Source organism: Choloepus didactylus, chromosome 2 (assembly GCF_015220235.1).
Source record: "Choloepus didactylus isolate mChoDid1 chromosome 2, mChoDid1.pri, whole genome shotgun sequence".
In the NCBI taxonomy this organism is placed as follows: domain Eukaryota; kingdom Metazoa; phylum Chordata; class Mammalia; order Pilosa; family Megalonychidae; genus Choloepus; species Choloepus didactylus.
In genome coordinates, this window is record NC_051308.1 from 94783148 (window position 1) to 94806525 (window position 23378).

General features: G+C 37.3%; 1 protein-coding gene across 1 annotated transcript in view; it reads left to right on the forward strand.

Moving 5' to 3' along the window:
- F5 (coagulation factor V) overlaps positions 1–21345 on the forward strand; it is an 88079-nt gene extending 66734 nt beyond the window's left edge. The window contains exons 22-25 of the mRNA XM_037825394.1: positions 11378–11522; positions 13000–13151; positions 16359–16541; positions 20850–21345. Of these exons, the coding sequence (XP_037681322.1) occupies positions 11378–11522; positions 13000–13151; positions 16359–16541; positions 20850–20996 (627 nt within the window). The 3' untranslated portion in view covers positions 20997–21345. The remainder of the gene's footprint in view (positions 1–11377; positions 11523–12999; positions 13152–16358; positions 16542–20849) is intronic.
- Positions 21346–23378: the final 2033 nt, after the last annotated feature.

Consider the following 23378-nt stretch of genomic DNA (forward strand, 5'->3'; position numbering starts at 1 on the left):
TTATTTTACTGACTTTTACAATTTATTTTGTTCTTTATTTCACTGTACCTGAAGGAAATGAGAGACTTAGTGCTAATTATGCCCTATGGCAGTGTGATTCTCAGACTTTTTTTGCTGCCATTCCTGAGAAATGATATTCCCCTGTTGGATCTTTCTTGGGCTCGGCCAGGGTTATTCCTGACCACCTGGTTATACTAGCTTTATCTCCTCCCTTTCCTTCCTAATCTCCTCCCCAAAGAAAGCTAGCTGAATGCAAGAAAGTCTGTTGTCACTATTACCAATAACCTTGAATCTGTTTTGATTTATTTTTTATGTAAATAATTTACTATTTCAAAACATTTTTCTATATTCCACTAACTACTTCTAATAATATATTATTTGCAATATACCTACTGAAAATCTTAGGCATTGGAGTATTGGAGACAGAACACAAATTGCAATTAGAGTCTATAGCTTAAAGAGTTTTGCATCCATAATTATAAGGGGTATTGGTGTGTAGTTTATTTATTTTTGTGTGTTTTTTTTGTCTGATTTTGATAGCGAGGCAATACTAGCTTCATAAAATAAATAAGGAAGTACTCTATTTTATTTTCTGGAAGAGACTGTGTAGAATTGGTGTTAATTCTCTTTAAACATTTGGTAGAAAATTTAGGTGAAACCTTCTGGGCCTGGATATTTCTTTCTGAGTAATATTCAAATGAAGAATTCAACTTCTTTAATAGTTATAGGGCCATTCAAATTGTCAATTTCATATTGGGTGAATTGGGACAGTTTGTGTTTTTCCAGAAATTGGTCCATTTCCTCTAAGCTGTTAAATTTATGTGTGCAGAATTGTTTGCAGTATTCCCTTATTATCCTTTTGATGTCAGCAGTGTCTGTAGTGATATTGCCTGTTTCATTCCTGATGTTGGTAACTGCATTTCATGTCTTATTCATTGTCAGTCTTGCGAGTGATTTGTCAATGTTGTTGATCTTTTCAAAGAACCAGCTCTTTGTTTCACTGATTTTCCCTGTAGTTTTTGTTTTCAATTTCATTGATTTCTGCTAAAAGCTGAAACTTTTATCTATTTCCTTATTTTTTTCTTTATTATTTCCTTCCTTCTGCTTGCTTTGGGTTTATTTTGTTCTTCTTTAACTCTTTCCTCAAGGAAGGAAAGAGGTGGGAGTCAGGGTTATTGATTTTAGTTACTATATTTTCTCTTTACTAATATATGCATATATTACTATAAATTTCCCCTTCAGCACCACTTTAGCTAGTGTCCCACAAATTTTGACATATTGTATTTTCATTTTCATTTGGTCCAATTTATTTTATTTCCCTTGAAAGTTCTTCTTTGACCTCCAACTATTTATAAGAATGTTGTTTGGTTTCCAGTTATCTTTCTGTTATCGATTTCTAGTTTGATTTCATTATGATCAGAGGATGCATTCTGTATGATTTCAATTATTTTAAGTTTATTGAGGTTTTTAATGGTCCAGGGTATGGTCTACCTTTGTATGTATTCCACGCACACTTGAAAAGAACATGCAATCTGGTGTTGTTGAATGTAGTGTTCTATAAATGTTGATCAGATCCTGCTGACTGATATGTTGTTGAGTTCCATATCCTTGTTGATTTTCTGTTCAGGTGTTCCAACAATTGTTGTCTCTAACTATAATTGTGGACTTTTCTATTTCTACTTCCAGTTCTGTCAGTATTTACTTTATATATTTTGCAGTTCTATTGTTTTGTGCATACACATTTAGAATTGCTAAGTCTTCTTGGTGGATTGATCTTTTTGTCATTATAGAATGCTCCTCTCTGTGTCTGGTAATTTTTTTTACTTTTAATTCTACTTTATTTGATATTAATATAGTCATTCCTGCATTCTTTTGATAAATGTTTGCTTGATATATCTTTGTCCATACTTCTACTTTCAACTTGCCTATATCATCATATTTTAAGTGAGTTTCTTGCAGACTTCATCTACTTGGGTCATGTTTTTTAATCTACTCTGCCAATCTCTATTAATTGATGTATTTAGACCATTTATATTTAATGTCATTAGTGATAATTTAGAGCTTAAGTCTGCCACTTAATTTTTGTTTTCTATTTGTTCCCTCTGTTTTTTCTTTTTCTATTTTTTTTTCACTGCCTTCCTATGGGTAACTTGAACATTTTTTAGAATTCCAATTTAATTTATCTCCAGTGATTATGAAAGTATCTCTTTATATAGATTTTTTTAGTGATTGCTCTAGGTATTACATTATATAATATATACAACATTATATAAAATTATGTTATATATTATATATATCATATATAATACATTATATAACTTATAACAGTCTACTGGTGGTGTCATTTTACCAGCTCAAATGAAGTACAGAAATCTTACCTCCTTTTGCATCTTTTACCATCCCCACATTTATAATTAACTTAAATATTTCCTCTACATACATTTAGAACCACATCAGAAAGTGCTATAATATTTACTTCAACCAAACATAATTTAGAAAACTCAAGAGGAGAAGGAAAACCTACTCTACCCATATTTTTACTTAGTGTTCTTCCTTCCTGATGTTCCAACATTCCTTTCTTTTTTTTTTATCATTTCCTTTCTGTTTAGAGCCTTCCTTTAGCCATTCTTTTGGTGTAGGTCTGCTGGTGACAAATTCTGTTCAGTTTCCTTCATCTGAGAGTATCTTGAGGTCTTCTTTAGTTATGAAGGATATCTCACTGGATATCAGATCCTGTGTTGACAATTCTTTACTTTCTGCATTTGAAAAATATTGTGCCACTTTGTTCTGGCCTCCATGAGAAATCCACTGTCATTTGAATTGATTTTCCCTATTGGCAAAGTGTCATTTTTCTCAAGCTGCTTTCAAGATTGTTTCCTTTAACATCATTTTTCAGAAGTTTAAATATTATATTCAAGGATTTGTTTGGATTTTTCCTGTTTAGGACTCTCTCAGCATCTTCTTTTTCTTTTTAATTAGAAAAGGTATAGGTTTACAGAAAAGTCATGCATAAAATACAGAAAATGCAGAGTACCCATATACAATCCTATTAACACCTTTGCATTAGTGTGGAATATTTGTTACAATTCATGCTACATCATTTTTATAATTTTACTATCAATTATAGTCTACCATTTACAATAGGGTTCACTATGTTTTACAGTCCTACAGGTTTTTTTAAAATTTTTATTCTAGTAACATATATACAACCTAAAATTTCTCCCTTTTAACCATATTCACATATATAATTCAGTGCTGTTAATTACATTCACCACCCATTACCAAAACTTCACCATCATTCCAAATAGAAACTCTGTACAACTCAAGCATGAACTCCCCATTCCCTAATGCCAATCTGGCTCTGGTAACCTATACTCCAGATTCTAACGCTATAAGTTTGCTTATTCTAATTATTTCATATCCATGAAATCATCCAATATTTGTCTTTTTGTGTCTGGCTTATTTCACTCAGTGTGATTTTTTAAGTTCATCCACATTTTTGTATGTATCAGAACTTCATTCCTTTCAGCTGAATTATTCCATTATATGTGTATAAGACATTATATTTATCCATTCATTGGTTGATGGACACTTGAGTTGCTTCCATCTTTTGGCAATTGTGAATTACGCTACTATGGACATTGGTGTGCAAATATCTCTTTGGGTCCCTGCTTTCAATTTTTTTTTGGGTATATACCTAGAAGTGGGATTGTGGGATCCTATGGTAATTCTATACTTAACTTTCTGAGGAACCATTAAAATGTCTTCCACAGTGGCTGCTCCATTTCACATTCTCCCCAGCAATGAATGAGTGTTCCTATTTCTCCACATCCTCTCCAACACTTGTAATTTTCTGTTTTCTCAATAGTAGCCATCCTCGTGGGTGTGAAATATCTCATTGTGCTTTTCATTTACATGGCCCTAATAGCTAATAGCTAATGATGTTGAGCATCTTTTCATGTGCTTTTTGGTCATTTGTATATCCTCTTTGGAGAAATGCCTGTTGAAGTCTTTTGCCCATTTTTTAAAATTGGAATGTTTGTCTTTTTATTGTTGAGTCATAGAATTTCTTTATATATTCTAAATATTAACCCTTATCAGACATGTAGTTTCCAAATATTTTCTCCTATGGAGTAGGTTGTCTTCTCACTCTCATGATAAAGTCCTTTGATGCGCAAAAGTTTTTAATTTGGTGAGGTCCCAATTATGTTTTGTTGTTTGTGCTTTAGATGTAGAGTTTAAGAAGCCATTGCCTAACACAAGATCCCGAAGATGATTCCCTATGTTTTCTTCTAGGAGCTTTATAATTCTGGTTCTTACATTTAGGTCTTTGATCCATTTTGAGTTAATATTTGTATAAGGTATGAGACAGGGATCCCCCTTCATTCTTTTACATATGGCTATCCAGTTCTCCCAGAACCATTTGTTAAAGACACTAGTCTTTCCCAAATGAATAAGCTTGGCATTCTTGCCAAAAATCAATTGACCACAGATGTGAGGGTCTATTTCTGAACTCTCAATTCAATTTAGTTCCCTCGGTCTATATAACTATCCTTGTGCCAGAATCATAGTATTTTGACACTGTTGCTTTTAAAATCATGAAGTGTGAGTTCTCCAACATCAATCTTCTTTTTCAAGATGGTTGGGGCTATTAGGGGCCCTTTACCTTCCAAATAAATTAGAAGATTGGTATTTCCATTTCCACAAAGAAGGCTGTTAGAATTTTTATTGGGATTAGGTAGAATCTGTAAATCATTTTTGGTAGAATGGACATCTTAACAATATTTAGTTTTCCAGTCCATGAGCATGGAATATCCTTCCATTTATTTAGGTCTTTTTTTATTTGTTTTGTTTGTTTCTATTGCTGTTCTTTTCTTCTTTGATTTAACAGGTTTTTTTTTTTTTTTTTTTTTTAGTTTTCCATGTACAGGTTCTTTACATCCTTGGTTAAATTTATTCCTAAATATTTTATACTTTCAGTTCTATTGTAAAGGGGCTTTTTTCTTGATTTCCACCTTACATTACTCATTACTACTGTGTAGAAGAACTACTGATTTTTGCATGTTGATAGTGTATCCCCCCCTCCTGTGCCCCCTCCCCCCTCCCCTCCACTTTGCTGAATTCGTTTATTAGCTCTAGGATCATGTCATCTGTGAATAGTGAAAGTTTTACTTCTTCCTTTCCAATTTGGATGCCATCTATTTCTTTTTCTAGCCTAATTTCTCTGGCTAAAACTTCCAGTGCAATGTTGAATAAAAGTGATGACAGTGGGCATCCTTGTCTTGCTCCTGAACTTAGAGGGAAAGCTTTCGGTCTTTCACCATTTTGTTAGCAGTGAGTTTTTCATATATGTCCTTCATCATGTTTAGGAAGCTTCCTTCTATTCCTATTTTACTAAGTGTTTTTATCAAGAAATGATGCTGGATTTTGTCAAATGCCATTTCTGCACCAATTAAGATGAACATGTGGGGTTTTTTTTCCTTCATTTTGTTAATGTGATGCATTCTAGTTATTGATTTTCTTATGTCAAACTACCCTTGTATACCTGGGATAAATCCCACCTGATCATGGTGTATAATTCTTTTAATATGCTGTTGGATTTGATTTGCCAGTATTTTGTTGAGGATTTTTGCATGTAAATTCATTAGAGAAATTGGTCTATAATTTTCTTTTCTTGTAGTATCTTTATCTGGTTTTTGGAATTAGGGTGATGTTGTCCTCATAGAATGACTTAGGTAGTGTTCACTCCTCTTCTATTATTTGGAAGATTTTGAACAGGGTTGGCATTAATTTCCTTGGAATGTTTGATAGAATTCACTTATGAAGCCATCTGGTCCTGGGCTCTTCTTTGTTGGGAGGTTGTTGATGACTGATTCAATCTCTTTACTTGTCATTGGTCTGTTGAGATTTTCTGTTTCTTCTAGAGTCAGGTGTAGGTTGTTTCTGTGTTTCTAGGAATTTGTCCATTTCATCTCAGTTGTCTAATTTGTTGGCATACTGTTGTTCATAGTATCCTCTTATGACCCTTTTTATTTCTGTGGGGCTAATAGTAATGTTCTCCCTCTAACTTTGATTTAATTTATTTGCATCTCTCTTTTTTTCTTTGTTAGTCCAATTAAAGGTTTGTCACTTTCGGTTGATATTTTCAAAAAACCAACTTTTGGTTTTGTTAATGCTTTTTTTTTAATTCTCTATTTCATTTATTTCTGCTCTAATCTTCACTATTTCTTTCTTTCTGCTTGCTTTGGGTTTAGTCTGATGTTCTTTACTAGTTCCTCCAGGTCTGCAGTTAGGTCTTTGATGCTTGCTCTTTCTTCTTTTTTAATGTAAACATTTAGGATATAAATTTACCTCTGAGGACTGGCTTTGCCATATCCCATACCTTTTCATATGACGCATTCTTGTTTTCAATCATCCAAACATATTTACTGATTTCCTTTGTGATTTTCTCTATGATTAAGAGTGTGTTTTAACTTCCATATATTTGTGGATTTCCCAATTTTCTGCCTGTTATTGACTTCCAGCATCATTCCATTATAGTAAGAGAAGATACTATGTATAATTTCAATCTTTGAAAAATTTATTGAGACTTGGTTTGTGACCCAGCATGTGGTCTATCCTGAGAACGATCCATGAGCACTTGAGAAGAATGAATATCCTGCTGTTTTGGGGTACAATGTTCTGTATATATCTGTTAGGTCTAGTTAATTTATCATATTATTCCAATTCTGTTTCCTTATTGATCTTCTGTCTAGATGTTCTACGTATTGATGAAAGTGGTGTATTAAAGTCTCCAATTATTATCATAGAAGTGTCTTTTTCATCCTTCAGTTTTGTCAGTGTTTATCTCAAGTATTTTGGGGGACCATAGTTAAGGACAGAAATATTTATGATTGTTATTTATTCTTGGTGGACTGACCCTTTTATCAATATACAATGTCCTTCTTTGTCTCTTGCATCAACTTTTGACTTAAAGTCTAGTTTGTCCAATATTAATATAGCCACCCCAGCTCTCTTATGGTTTGCATGGAGTATCTTTTACCATCCTTTTACTTTTAACCTATTTGTGTCTCTGGGTCTAAGGTGGATCTCTTGTTAACATATAGTTGGATCATGCGTTTTTATCCATTCTGCCAGTACTTACTTCAGCCAGTTTGTCCTTTAATTTGTATATGTAATATCTTTTTTGTCTCTCTTTTCCTTTTTTGCTGCTCCTTTGTCTATATTGTTGATCTTTTGTGATGTATCTGATCCCTTTTTCATTTCCATTTATGTACACTTTTAAAATACTTTCTTTATAGTTACCCTGGGGTTTGTATTACACAACCTAAGCCTATAACCTACTAATTTGAAACATACTAACTTAACTTCAGTATCTTATACATAATATGCTCCCATACCCCATTGTTTCCCCTCTTCACATTACCTCTTCATATTTGGTGTGCCCATTATCAGTAAAGATGACTATTTCTTACTCAATTTTATTCTAACACTTACAGAAATTAAAGAGTAAAGTTATATACTGAGAATACAATACTATTAGGTTTGGAATTTCCCCATGTAGTTACCCTTTCTGATGATCTTCACTTTTTCATACTTCTCCAAGCTGCTCTCTCCTGTCTTTTCCTTTAACTTCAAGGACTCCCTTTAGTAATTCTTATAGGGCAGGTCTTTTGGTGATGAACTCTATCATTTTCTGTTTATCTGTGAATGTTTCAAACCCTCCCTCATTTTTTGAAAGACAGTTTTGCCAAATAGGGAATTTTTGGCTGGTAGTTTTTCTCTTTCATTACCCTAAATATATCATACCACTGCCTTCTCACCTCCATGAAATTTTATGAGAAATTGGGACTTAGTTTCATCAAGGATCACTTTTATGTGACCAATTGCTTTCCTCTGACTGCTTTCAGAATTCTTATCTTTGGCATTTGGCATTCTGTGTCTTGTGTGTCTTAGATTAGGTCTTGTTTCAGTTTGTTTTACAATGGGGATTTATTATCTTACAATTTACAGTTCTTAGGTCATGAAAATGTCCAACTTGAGGCATCAACAGGATGATACCTGGACTCGGAAGAGAGGCTGCTGGCATCTGGGGCTCCTCTGTCACTTGAAAGACACATGGCAACATCTCGTGGTCCTTCTCTCCTGGGTTTCACCGTTTGCTGCTTCTTGCCTCAGGGGCTCCCTCTCTCAGCTATTCTGTGAGCTTCTCTTAATTTCATCTCTTAGCTTCTGTATGTGTTTTACCCTCTTATAAAAGACTCCAGCATGAGGATTAAGACCCACCTTGAATGAAGTGGTCTACATCTCAATTGAAATAACCAAATCAAAAGTTCCCACCTACAATAGATCTGCACCCACAGGAATGGATTAAAAGTACATGACCTTTTATGGGGTCAGGAAGCCTCCAAATTACCACAGTTCTATTAGGGTTTTTTTCTGTTTGGAGCATGTTGTGCTTTTTGGACATGTATACTGAAGTCTTTCCTAAGAGTTGGTAAATTTTCTGCCATTTTTTCCTCAAATACTCTTTTTGCCCCTTTTTCCTTTTCTTCTCCTTTCAGGACTCCCATGATATGTATTTTGGTACACTTCATGCTGTCATTCAATTCCCTTAGACACTGCTTAATTTTTTCTATTTTTTCTCTTTCTGTTCTTCTGATTGTTTAATTTCAATGGTCCTGTCTTCTAGTTCACTGATTTTTTTTCTTCTGCCTGTTCAAATGTTTTGTATGCCTCTAGTGTATTTTTAATCTCCATTATTGTGCCTTTAGCCCCATAATTTCTGTTGTTTCTTTTTACACTTTCTAATTCTTCTTTTACTCACACATTGTTTTGTCAATATCCTTTAGCTCTATATCCACCCTTAGTTTATTTCTATGTATATTTTCCTTCATCTCCTTGAATTGATTTAGGTGATTTATTTAAAACTTCTTTGATTAATTGTTACAAAGCCTGTGTCTCCTCAGAAGTTTTAATTTTTTCCCTTGACTAAGTCATATCTTCCTGTTTCTCAGCATGGCTTGTATTTTTTTGCTTATGTCTGGGATTCTGATTATTTTGATGTGCTAACTCTGAAGGTCAGTTTCTCCCTCTTGCCTAGAGTTTTATTGTAGATTGGCTATGTGTGAAGGCTCTTCCTTAATGCTTAGTCCAACTTATACTGAACCTTTATGTAGCCATGTTATAACTGTTCAGATTTTCTCAGGTCTTCTGCAACTGATTCTTGCCCTGGATATGTGGTACAACTTTTAAGATTTTCCTTTTTTGTGAAATTGTTTCACCTCCAGGAGAAAGCATCTTTTCCTCTGTTCCTTCTCTGGGAATTCTTATCTGTACTGATTGTTTCTGTAAAGAATTTTCTCCCCAACTCTTACGATTTGTTTAACTTCTGTCCCTCATTCAATGCCCCATCTTTATTATACTTTTCAGTTCTGGGACCCATCCTACCTTGCAGCAGATCAGTGACTCCCCCTCCTTTTTTTCCATGAGGCTTTTATGCCCCAGAGAGCCAGATGGGGTCAATCCAAAAAATACTTTTTTTTTTTTTTTTTTTTTTAGGTGATTCAGCAGAGCCTAGGCTGAGTGTGCACACCTCTTGCTAAAAGTTCTGCCATGGTCTCTTTCTTTTTCCTGGGGTCCTATTTGTATGCACACGCTAGTCAGCTACTTGTGTTCTACCCTGAGACTCTGCAGTCTTGGGTCCCCGTGCCTGGATGAGCCTAGGATTCTCACTCACTGCTGAGTGGCTCTGGGGTCACAGCAGAAACTCCCCAGGCTGTGCTGCCTCTGTGCAACTCTTAAGCTGAGTGGATCTGAGTGAGGGGAGTGGGTCCACACTGGTGGGTCCAGGTTGTAGATCTCCTACCATTTTTTGGTGTTTTTCCCCCTCAGATTCAGGATTTGTGGAGTCCTTCTCCAGTCTCTATCGCCCTTCAGAGTCTCTCAGTTTCTTGAACTGTAGGTTTTTTTTTTCCAAATTTGAGAAGATTTCAGCTAATATTTATTTGAATATTTTTCTGCCCCTCCCCTTTCTCCTCCCTTTCCAGCACTCTGAGACATAAATATTAGATCATTGGTTATAGTCCTGCTAATTTTCTCTTTTTTGTTCAGATTGGGCAATTTATATCGTCAGTATTCCAGTTCACTGATTCTTTCCTCTATCATCTCTGTTTTCTTGCTGAGCTAACAACCTGAGCTTTTTATTTCTGTTATTTTATTTTTTAGTTCAAAAGTTTCCATTCAGTTCTTCTTTATATCTTCCATTTCTTTGCTGAGACTATTTTTTTTTGTTTGTTTGTGTCAAGTGTGTTCCTAATTGCTCACTGAAGCATTTTTAAATGGCTGCTTTAAAATCTTTGTCAGATAATTCTAACATCTTTGTCATCCCAGTGTTGGCATCTATTAATTGTCTCTTCATTCTGTGTGAGATTCTCCTGGTTCTTGGCATGATGAGATTTTCTACTGGAAACTGGCCCTTTTCATATTATGTTCTGAAGCTGTGGATCATATTTAAATGGTCTGTTTTAGTTGACTTTTTGTCACACTGCTCTAGTAGGGAAGGAGTGGTTCCACCTCATTACTGCCAGGTGGAGGTAGAAGTTCAGGTTCCCCATTCGTTCTCCATTGCCACCTTGGGGGCACCCTTTTTTGCTTCTGGGCAGGCTTGGGAGTTTTCCACATGGTTTCCACTGACACTGCAGGGGACAGGGAAGTTTTGTTAGTGATTGTCTGAGATGAAACTCCCAGGTGCCTACCTGGCCTTCACTGGCTCCACCCCAGCAGGGGTGTTGGGGCATCTCATTGCAATCTTGCTAACACTGAATCTCAGCTCCCCACTCAGCCTTTGCTGGTGAGGATAGAGTTGGGGACAGTTTTTTTCTTTTTCTGGTATTTGGCTGAAATAAGGCAGTTATTATCTAAAGGTTTTTTATCTTGATAGGCTGCCCTTTCCCAGTCCTTTGGTCAGAAAGAGCAGATCTTTTTTGGGCTTTCTCTTTTTTTTTTTTGTCTGTACCATTCTGCATTTCCAGGTTGCTGGCTTCTTCAGTTCCAAGTCTGGGGTGTATGAGGCAAAAAGAAAGCCCAGAGAACTCACCCACTGTCCCTTGGGTCCCAAGGTCTACCTTCTTCTCTCCAACTTTAAGTCTTATGTTTGTCTTATATATGATGTCTAGGGTTTTTAGCTGTACTTAATGGGAGGAGTAGGGCTAAGTACATATACATCATATTCCTCAATAATTTTTCAAGACCAAATTTATTTGGTTCAAGTTACAGAAAAATTTAATATGACAATACTAAATTAGATTAAAATTTTTATTACAAAATCCTATTGGGTTGGATTGTTATATAATTAAGCTTTCCTCTTTTCTTCTAGTATTTTGATGGCAATTCAGATGCCTCAACAATAAAAGAGAATCAGTTTGACCCACCTATCATGGCCAGATATATTAGGATCTCTCCAACTAAATCTTATAACAGACCTACCCTTCGACTGGAGCTGCAAGGTTGTGAGGTTAATGGTATGGAACAAAGATATATTATTTTCTTGTTGTCTCTCAAAGAATCTACATTTGGGAAATATATGAAAATGGGTAGAATTTTTAGTTCTCGTTAGTAGACTTAGGCTGCTAGAAAAACCACTGTAAAACAGAGATAAGCTTTCACTGTGCTCTAGACCAAGCCTGGATCTAGCAGCCAGAGGGCAGGAACTACCTCTCTGAAGAGGGCCTTGATGATATGGCCACCACCCTGTCCCTCCAAGGAAGGGCTCTAGCTTGGAATTACCATCAGCAGCCCATTTTCAGTAAGAACTAGCTGAGATTCAAACTAGATCACTCAGACTTTAATGTAATGAAAGTCTAGCAACATTACAGGTATATATTAGGTTTTCACGGAATGTTTTTGAAATCTAAATCTGCTTCCCAAATTCCTGAAACCATGATTGCATTCTACATGCTGTTTCACACCCTATGTATCCAAGTCTTTTCTATGTAGGCTGCTATTTTTCAAGGGATGTAATATGACTTGCAGAAAAAGTAAATCTGAATAATCGTGTCTATAATAAAATTCTGCTATATATAATATGGATGTTTAAGAGTTTTATCAACCATTCTCCTCTGATTCTTAAAGCAGTACTTCCCAATATTTTTCACTTCAAAGCATATACAAAAAATAATAACTGTATAGCATTCTGAGTAAAAGTATGAAGCAATCAGTCCAGGGGTTTAGGTGACCTAGATCCCTTCTGGCCACCCCAAGGGCAGAGGGGAGTGGGATCAATATATAGGCACCCTAAAACTTGCCTTGGCATGCATATCTGTTGGGGAGCTAGAGTACCTTCTCTCAGAGTGGAGGAAAGAAGTCATGACTCAGCAGAGAAGGTAGCTGAACTCTGGTATCAGTTTATTATCAAAGCAGATAAGGGCACAATATTCCCTTAACATTCATGAGGGAAATGGATATAGGCATTTTGCCAATATCTGGATAGCAAGGTATATAACATTTCCTACATAAAATAAAAATTTGTATAGGGAGGAACCCTCCTTGAAACAGGTCATAAATCATTGGGTTTCTTTTTTTCTTTCCAGATGGTATATGGTATAAATGGTAGATTTGTTCGGGTCATAGAGTCAAACTACCCTAAAATATGACATTTGCATCTTTTACTGTACTAAATACATCTATTTTCTGCCCAAGAAGCATTACTTTTTTATTTATTCTTTTTTTTTTTTTTTTTTTTTTTGATATTTTTATAATTAGCTTCAGCAGTTGGCTTTTTTTTTAAGGGCTCTTCTTTTCCCAGAAACAGTAAGGTGTTATCACATCAGGAAAAGTTCTGCATGATTTACTAGAGAGGGCCAAGAGTCACAGAGATGATGAGCAGTCAGCAAGGCTTGCTTACCAGCTATGTTTCTTACACTCAAGTCTTGCTGCCTGTGACATTCAAACTCATGCTTTGGTGGTGCATAATTAATCACATACCTTTTCTCCTGACAGGATGCTCCACACCGCTGGGTATGGAAACTCGAAAGATAGAAAACAAGCAAATCACAGCTTCCTCATTTAAAAAAACTTATTTTGGAAATTCCTGGGAGCCCTCCTATGCCCGTCTCAATACCCAGGGCCGTGTGAATGCCTGGCAAGCTGAGGTGAAATATCCCCTATGAACGGAGTTCTCTCAGCCCTCCAGAAGGAAACAAAGGCCCTCACTACAGGGAACATGGGGATCTGGGAAGCAGGAATACCACCTCCTGTTTCTGCAGATTAAGATTCTAGGTCCCTGCGTCTTGGATGTAGGTTGACTTGATAGCTTTAGCTCTAACCTTTAGCTCAGAGAGCAGTCATTTACCATTTCTGTGGTTCTTGATCTAGCCTTGATGTAGACCGGGGTGGGCAAAATTTTTCTGTAATGGTTCAGATAGTAAATATTTTAGGCTTTGCAGGCCATATATTCTCTGTCATAACTACTCATCTCTGCCGTTGTAGCAGGAAAGCAGCCATAAATAATATGTAAAAAAGTGTGCATGGCTGTGTTCCAACAAAACTTTATTTACAAAAACAGGCAGCAGGCCAGATTTGGCCTTTGGGCCACAGTTTGATTTAAATAAGTTACATTAAACAAATAATTTATAATTGCAGCACCTCTCCTGTTTTTGTAATTTAGCAAGTTTTCTTTTCTTAGATGTGTGATTTAAATATTGTTCCTATTGTTTGAGAACTTTATAACATCCCTGAGACAACGGGTAAATGCTTCAAAACCAGAGTTGTAAATTGGTGGTCTAAGCTTAATAAACACTCTCCAGAGAGTTATATTTTCCCTGGGATTAGCCCATTAAGTAATTCACGTGACTTAATTTTAGGGTAACTGTTAATAGTTGATTCATTTTTGTTTCACTCTTCAAATGATCTGAGAAATCAGAATGGCATGGGTAACCTTACAAAAACTTCAGCTATCTTAATCCAATGTCCCTATTTTCTATTTTCCTATTTCCCTCCTTTAAGATGACTATACTGTGATTCTCTGAAACTTCTATAGAATTCCAGGTCCTATCCTTAAATTAGGCCACCAAAAAGGAAAACAGAATCATGGTGCCAATGAAGTAAATAGAATAACTTGGACCCCATACACTGATGGTCTCAGGAACACAAGTCTTGAGAGTCATTTCCTGCCCATCACAGATTCACAAAATGTTAGAGTGGCAAGATACTTTTACAAAGTATCTAGTCCATACTTTTCCTTTTCTGTCTAAAAGCACAGGACATTAAGTAATTTTAGCTTAGACTGGTGGGAAAATCAAATCTGGAACCCCATTCTCCTGTTAGACAGGCCAGTGCTCCTTCTACCATTTGAAGCAGCCCAAACACCTCATTTAGCAATTTTGCAGAGAGGGAAACTGAGACCCAGAGAAGTTAAAATAATAAAAACAGTAATGTTATATTATTTTATATGTATATAATTTATATTATATAAATAAAATAAAGTTAAAGAGACAGAGGCTATCATCCAGATCTTTCCAAGATGACTTTTTAGACCTGCTCATGGTATAACTGTGTCACACCCTCTCCCCTCCATTTTACAACTTGTTTCCTTTCTATACAATCACCTTTTAGTCTTTGTGAGAAAAGCACCAAAGACGAAATGCTAATTTAAATTTTTAACACTGTGATTTTAAGAGTTGGAATTCTAGATTAGAAATATTTGTTTCACTTAACCTTCCATTAGTATAAAATGCCTATAATAGGCGCTCCTTGAGAGGCTGAAAATCTAAGCCAGACATACAGGCACACAGGCAGATGCCATTTCTCTGTGACTCAAGTGTTTCTACCTCTTTTTATGCCTACAAAAATCCTCTGGGTACCTATTTTGTATCACTGGCACAACCTTGATATGAATAGACACTAAGACATCCCCCGACATCACTCTCTAGGGTATTACAAAATTGCAAAAAAATTCTCTAATACAGTCATTTGAATTCAATTGATTTGTTTCTAAAAATACATACATCATGTGAATCTATACATACATACAAGTGTATACATATATACACATACACACATATTGAGGAAACACATAACAATGTTTATTAACTCATATATGATTAAATGAAACTATGGTACATGATAAATCTCCCAAAGGTGACAATTTATCTCAGATAACTCTAAAATTTAATTAGTTATTCTGATCCTCTTTCTCCAACTGTGTACCATCAAACATGTGACTAGGTCAATTCCAAGGCATCTTGTTAGACCAGAGATATTTTATTACAATTACCTTGCTGCATATCAAGCCCTAGGTATGACTTTATCAGATCTCTCAACTACTATATTTAATTAAAATATCAGAAAAGAAGCAATTGACTACTCTTCGTATTTGACATTCACAATAGAGGGAGAAGAAAGTTGGACCTTTTTCCATATAGGCTTCCCTATAGCTAACTGCGTCCTCCTATGTGCAGTTGGTTTTAAGAGACAGAGCAATAAATGTGTACTAGAGCTTTCCTTCTTCATGGAATTCTTATGTGTCGCATCTGGCATAGCATTTTTCACAGGAGTGCCTTTAGTAGGTTTTATTAAAGTGGTTTAATTTATTTGTTAACCAGGACAGACCACTGTAGGTCCAATAAATATCGTGCAAGACTATTCAATGGCTAAAAATATGCAATATGGTATTTGTGTACATTTGGTACTTGAATTTGGAGGGGGCTTAAGAAAACTATATAGGTGAAATAATATGACATCTAAGATTTGGGGTTAAATATGAGAGTAAAAAACAAGATTGGATACGTACTAACAATTCTTGGAGCTGCCATGGTCACAGAGGATTTATGTTATTCTCTGTGCTTTTTTATATATTTTAACTTCTCTAAAATAAAAAGTTAGAGAGAGGATGACATCCAATTCTTTCCCAGATGACTCTTCAGAAATATCCTAATATTTAAACAACTTCCTTAACAGAATGATATTTACAGAAAATTTAGAAATTTAATCTATTTTCTCAAGTAAAATTCACTCATTCAACAGATATTTATTAAACACCAACTGTGTGCCAGGCAGTGTAGTAGGTACCAGGTCACAAAGAGAAATAAGCCCCTGCCCTAGAGAGTAAGGGATATAAACAAGTAAACAAATGATTACTGTACAATGTGTGATAAATACTCCAAAAGAAATGTATATACATGTTGTGACAACAAACAAGAAGTGGCAGGGAAGGCTTCATTGGGACAGTGAATCCTAAGGAATAAGGATTTCTTTACTAGAACTCCATTTGAGTTCTGTGCATTTCTGAGCATGTTGACCTAAAAAATAGCAAGGATTTTAACATCTGTCTTATCTATGTATATTTATCATTTTCATAGGCAAACAACAATAAACAGTGGCTACAGATTGATCTGCTCAAAATCAAGAAGATAACTGCAATTGTAACACAGGGCTGCAAGTATCTAACCTCTGAAATGTATGTGAAGAGCTTCACTGTCCACTACAGTGACCAGGGAGTGGAATGGAAACCTTACAGGCAGGAATTCTCCATGGCGAACAAGGTACAGGGTGGCATCCTGGCAAAGGGAAAACAATTCAGAAACCATGATGTGATGAGAATGATAGTATCTTGCATTTGAAGTAGCTCGTTGCATTTGAGAAAAGTGCAGAATGCACCCCCTCTTTTAGTCTTCTGTGCTGGTTTGAATGTATTATATCACCCCAGAAAAAGCCATATTCTTTGATGCAATCTTGTGGGGCAGACATATTAGTGGGGATTAAGTTGGAACATTTGGACTAGGTTGTTTGCATGGAAATGTGCCCCACCCAACTGTGGATGATGACTCTAATTGGATAATTTCCATGGAGATGTTACCCCACCCATTCAGACTGGGCATAATTAAATCACTGGAGCCATATAAATGAGCTGACAAACAGAAGGAACTCAGTGCAGCTAAGAGTGACATTTTGAAGAGGAGCTACAGCCAAGAGGGACACTTTGAAGAATGCACAGAAGCTGAGAGAGTAGCTGCAGATGAGAGACAGTTTGAAGATGGCCGTTGAAAGCAGACTCTTGCTTCAGAGAAGCTTTGAGGACAAACACCCCAAGAGCAACTAAGAGTGACATTTTTGAGGAGCTGCAGCCTAGAGGGGAACATCCTGGGAGAAAGCCATTTTGAAACCAGAATTTTGGAGCAGACGCCAGCCACATGACTTCCCAGCTAATAGAGGTTTTCCGGACACCACTGGCCATCCTCCAGTGAAGGTACGCAATTGTTGATGACTTACCTTGGATGCTTTATGGCCTTAAAACTGTAACTTTGTAACCAAATAAACCCGCTTTATAAAAGCCAATCCATTTCTGGTGTTTTGCATTCCAGCAACATTAGCAAACTAGAACAGATTTTGGTACCAGAAGTGGGGTGCTGGTGCTGCTGTGTTTGCAAATACCAAACATGTTGGAGTGACTTTTTAAATGGATAAGGGGAAGATTCTGGAAGAAGTGTGAGGAGCTTGATAGAAAAGGCCTAAACTACTTTGAAGAGACTGTTTGTGGAAATATGGACTCTAAAGATACTTCTGATGAGGCCTTGAGCAGAAATGATGAATGTGTTGTTGCAAACTGGAAGGAAGGTGATTCTTGTTTTAAAGTGGCAGAGAATTTGGCAAAATTGAGTCCTGGTGTTGGATGGAAGGCAGAATTTGAAAGCGACAACTTGGAATATTTAGCTGATGAGATCTCCAAGCAAAATATAGAAGTAGCCTGGCTTTTACTTGCAGCTTATCGTAAAATGAGAGAGGTAGCTGAGAAATGAATTCTTGGTTTCAAAGAAATCAGAAACTGATAGCCTGAAAAACTCTGGGCTTCCAGGGGGTGAAACCCCAGAAGCTATAGCCCAATGTGAGGATGTAACCAAACATGGAACCCAGCTACCATTTCACTATAAGCCAAGACTGGAAATGGAGTTATCAAGAAAGGATTTGTGGAAAGTCCTGTTGTCTGATGGCTTTGACCCGTGTGCTTCATGTGAAGCCAACAGAATTTCTGTGAGATCTTTATAGACAGAGATGCTGCCAGTCTGGACCAGAGGGGACAGACAAGGAACAAATTGAAGGAAAAATTTCTTCAAAGACAGAGCAATGGAGGTTGAGGTCTGGAGTCAAGAGGTCTTGGGCTGGCAGAGCGGAGCAACCCACATGCATGGAAAAGGTGAGTTTGCCCTGGAGGTTGTAGGCTGGCCTTCTGCCTCAATGCTCAGGGAATGTTCTGCCACCCCAAGCCCCAAAGAGGGTGGAACACATTCCCAGGGGACTGGGGAGAGCCTGGCTGCCACCCCACTGTTCTGAAGGGGTTGAACGTGTGCCCCAGAGATGGAAGAGAATCCGGATGCTGCCCTGATGTTTGAGGAGGGTGGAGCTGAGGTGGTCTACCCAATGTGTGGATATGTTGGAGAACTCACTCCAGCATTTGGAGAGAGAAGGGCTGCCACAAAGGCCCTTAGGAAGCATTTAGACGCCTGCTCTCTCAAGCCCCAAGGATGCAACATCGTTCTGTAAATGACTCTCAGACTCTGAAATCTAATGGAGTTTGTCCTGCAGGTTTTAGGAACTGTTTTGGTCCTGTAAACCCTGTTTTCCTTTCAGTTTCTCCTTATGGCAGTGGGAATGTTTACCCTATGAATGTCTCTCCTTTGTATACTGGAAGCACATAACTTGTTCTAAGTTTACAGGTCCATAGTCAGAGGGGAATTTCGCTTTTGAACAGACCACACCTGTAACTGATTTCATGGGATCTTGCACTTAACTATTGTTACTGAAATGATTTAAGTTTTTGTGATGTTGTGATGGGATGAATGTATTTTGTATTTGGAAAGAATATGTTTTTCTGGGGTCCAGGGGATGGAATGTGCTGGTTTGAATGTATTATGTCCCCCAGAAAAAGCCATATTCTTTGATGCAATCTTGTGGGGCAGACATATTAGTGGGGATTAAGTTGGAACGATTGGAGTAAGTTGTTTGCATGGAAATGCACCCCACCCAACTGTGGGTGATGACTCTAATTGGATAATTTCCATGGAGGTGTTACCCCACCCATTCAGACTGGGCATAATTAAATCACTGGAGCCATATAAATGAGCTGACAAACAGAAGGAACTCAGTGCAGCTAAGAGTGACATTTTGAAGAGGAGCTACAGCCAAGAGGGACACTTTGAAGAATGCACAGAAGCTGAGAGAGTAGCTGCAGATGAGAGACAGTTTGAAGATGGCCGTTGAAAGCAGACTCTTGCTCCAGAGAAGCTAAGAGGACAAACACCCCAAGAGCAACTAAGAGTGACATTTTTGAGGAACTGCAGCCTAGAGGGGATTGTCCTGGGAGAAAGCCATTTTGAAACCAGAACTTTGGAGCAGACGCCAGCCATGTGCCTTCCCAGCTAACAGAGGTTTTCTGGACACCATTGGCCATCCTCCAGTGAAGGTACCCAATTGTTGATGACTTACCTTGGATGCTTTATGGCCTTAAGACTGTAACTTTGTAACCAAATAAACCCGCTTTATAAAAGCTGATCCATTTCTGGTGTTTTGCATTCCAGCAGCATTACCAAACTAGAATATTTTCTAAATCTAGCTTTGTGGATGGTTGGTCGTGGAACAGGGAATGTCCACATCACCTTTCTGCTTGATGGAGACACTGTGAAATAGTGAGAATAAAACACTTTGCAGTGATGTGAGGGTTAGTTAACTCCAATTGAGAACGATAGTAAAGGGCTCCAGAAAAGCTTCCACTGTGAAATTATACCACATTAGCCCTACCTTGGATCTACTTATTATGCATGAATGATCAAATACCCAAGGCCATAAATTTTTGTGTCATATTTTTATTACATAGAAAACCATTCGTATCCTTACTGATGGGGAGACTGGATTTCTTGCAAAATGAACTATTTCATTACACTCCTAAATTCCTTTACTTACTGGTTATGTGGTTTAGTAATCCTACCAGGGGCTAACCTAAGGAGATGTGTCTAATATTCCAAGAATGGGAATTGGAAGGGCTGTGGGCTGAAGCAGAGAGAGGCAACACAGGAGAAGGGAACCAATGTGTATAAGAACTTACCACATGCCCAGAACTTATCTCAGTTAAAGAATATGAACCTATTTCCCTATTTTAAACCCCTGAGTTTTTGGTTTGTTTAGTTTGGTTTTCACCACACCAGGATATCCTCATAGCAGAGCAGGCATCATAAGCACTATTATGAACAAATAGTGAGTTAGTTTCTGCTGCTTGTAATCTTAGGGAACTTGCTGGGGATGCAAAATAAGAAAGAAAACATAAAACATAGTTTAGCTTAGGATATACAGCATATGCCTAAAAGATAAATAAAAACACATGGTCTCATTTTATTTTAAATGTTAGTATGAGCTAACATTTATTGTTATACACTATCTGGCACTTACTAGGCACCTGACATGTTCACTGACATTTTCAAATCTTTTCAATCAACAACTTCTCTGAAGTTAAATTTGATTATCCCCATTTGCCAATGAGGAAATGGAGATTGAGAATGTAAATAACTTGCCCAAAGTCACACAATTACAAACGTGATTCAGGGCAGAGATGGTTTTGCAGCTGCTCTACAGCATCATGTCAGATTTCTTTATTTTAACCTAATTAGACTTAGATCATAGGTGAGGTGAAATCCCTAAAGTCTGTTGGGCATTTGATTTCATAATTTGTTGGGGACCATCTCTGTGAGGTGTCATGTGTACTATGCTGAGCTCAATTTGAACTAAAAGGATAAAAAAAAAATCTGTAAGTTTTTTGTACCCGTTATGCCATCATTAAAGTTTTTCTCATATTTTGCTTTCAGATTTTTGATGGAAATAGTAATAGCAACGGACACGTGAAGAACTTTTTCAATCCGCCAATCATTTCCAGGTTTATCCGCATCATTCCTAAAACATGGAATCAAAGCATTGCCCTTCGCCTGGAACTCTTTGGCTGTGATATTTACTAGAGTTGGATATTCAAAAAGACAGGAGGGACTCTTTAGGACCTTAAGCTATTTACAGTTTATAGCTATTTTAAATATTAACAATTTTCTATTATTTCTCACTTTTTTCTATTAGAGAATAAAACTTTATACATAAACTTTTCTAGTGCAGCATCTTGCTACTATCAAGTGAGATGATGGCTATTATTCCTACATTAATTTCAATTTATATGGAAAAACATCAACAACAAATCAACGAGAAAATAGTTTATCTTTTACAGTGCTTAAAAATGATATATAAAGTAATTGTGTTTATTATAGCTCTTTTAAATCCTATATATATTAATAAAAGAGATATCACTTTTTAAAATCATTTGTGGACCTGGATAGCTTTCACACCTACATCTTGTTTTAAAATAACTGTAATTTAAGAGCAAAGGAAACATACACAAGTTTTTTAAACGTTTTGTTTTCCCTTGACATTTGAGAGACTAACAATCTCACCATATGAAACTATGAGTGCTTAAAATATCCTTATATAACAATGATTCTTCTGATCCTCCATGAGTAAAGGTACAAGTAAGCACATCTTCAGTCATTCCATTGGACTTGCAAATCCAATCTGAGCGCATATAATGATGTTTGAGGTTCAGGATCACTAAGACATGGAACAAAACCAAAATAACCAGGGGAGAACTGAATGTGTAACCTTGGCTTCAATCTAGCTGACACTACATGGCACACTGAAAACACAGGATCACCTAAGGGAAAGCTAATACCTGTAAAACAGGGCATTGGAACTGTTGGCCCAAATGCAGCAGTTCCTGCTAGCATTGGCCCTGTACAAACTGGCAAGCAGTTGAAGTTTGCTTTTAGTGCTTCTCTCTGGGGCCCCAACCTCCTCCTCTCCCTTTCCCCAGCAACAACCCTTTCAGCACTCCCCTCCCTGGGAACTTGGCACCCAATGAGATATCATGGGACTGGGAGACCTTGGGGCATTCTTAAAGTCACATGAGATAAACAGTCACTGCTTAAGCTATCTATTTTTGTATAACAAACAACCCTAAAACTTAGTGCTTTAAACAACTAGTCTGTGGGCTGGCTGGGCTTCTCTAGGCACCTCGTGCAGTTTTGACTGGGCTGCAGTCACTTGAGGTCTCCTCTATTGAGGTGGCTCATTTGCATATCTCGCCCTTCGGCAGGGATGGCTGGAAGGCTTGGCTCAGCTGGGATGCTGGGACAAGTGGACCTCTCTTTCCATGTAACCTCAAGGCCTCTCCCTCTTCATGTGTCCTCCCCACATAGTCTCACCAGCAGGGTAGTCAGACTTCTTACGTGGGCACAGGATGCTCAAAAATATGAAAGCAGAAGCCACCAGGCTACCTGAAGCCCTGAAACAGACCCAACACGTCCACCTCACTCTACTGGTTAAAGCAACCCCAGAGCCCACTTACTTTTAAGGGTAGGGGAAAATGAATTCCACTTTTTCATTGGGGGGGGGGGGTTAGGAGAGAGTGACAGATAATTTGTCATCTTTAATCAACCTGCAAATTATTTATATTCCTCCCCACATGGAAAATATACTCACTTTCTCCTAAGGCCCACAAAGTCTCACCCTACTGTGACATCAGGCTCAAACTCCAGGATCTTCTTATCTATAAGGTCAGGCATGGCTGAAAACCAGTGGTATCAAGAATCAAGTTATCTGTCCCACCCCCAAAACACCCAACAAATGATGAAAGAAGAACAGGGGGACTAGGACGAGGGATCTGTTCAAAGAGAAAAGAGGGGAGTGAGAGATAGCAGTGACTGGTCAATAGCAATTCTGAAATCCACCGAGGCATATGACAGTAACTTGATTAGGACCCAATCCTGTTCTTGGTTATGCCCTCTGAGCTCTTGGCTTCACCTTCTGAGCCATCCTTCCCCTTCCATAAGAAACAGCGCATGTTTGCCACTGAGTAACTTTTTTAGCCAGCTTCCTGCCTGTAAGCAGCCATTTCTACAAATATCTTTAAGACTGCCCCCCATCTACATTGGGCTGAGAGTCCTGTGCTGTGAGATGACACCTGAACATTCTTAGAAACCCTCTTGTACAGCAGAAATGGCCTTTGAGGAAGGCCTCAATATTCTTAGAGGCCTTTTAGTCCAGCCAAGAGTCCAAGTTAAGGCCTTTCTAAACTTTTAACTAAGGATTCCAAATCCAAACCCTTACAATCTTAACTCCAAGGCGACATTTTTCTAGTAGTAGCCCAAATTTGCATCTTTTGTGAGAAGGGGCAGGGGATAAGAAACAGTTTTATTTTTTAATCTAGTAAGTCCTAGCTTGGAGATATTTCCTCTAGATTTTACTTGAAAACTCAACAATTCCTTTGTAGCTCATTTCTTTCTATCTACACCTTATCA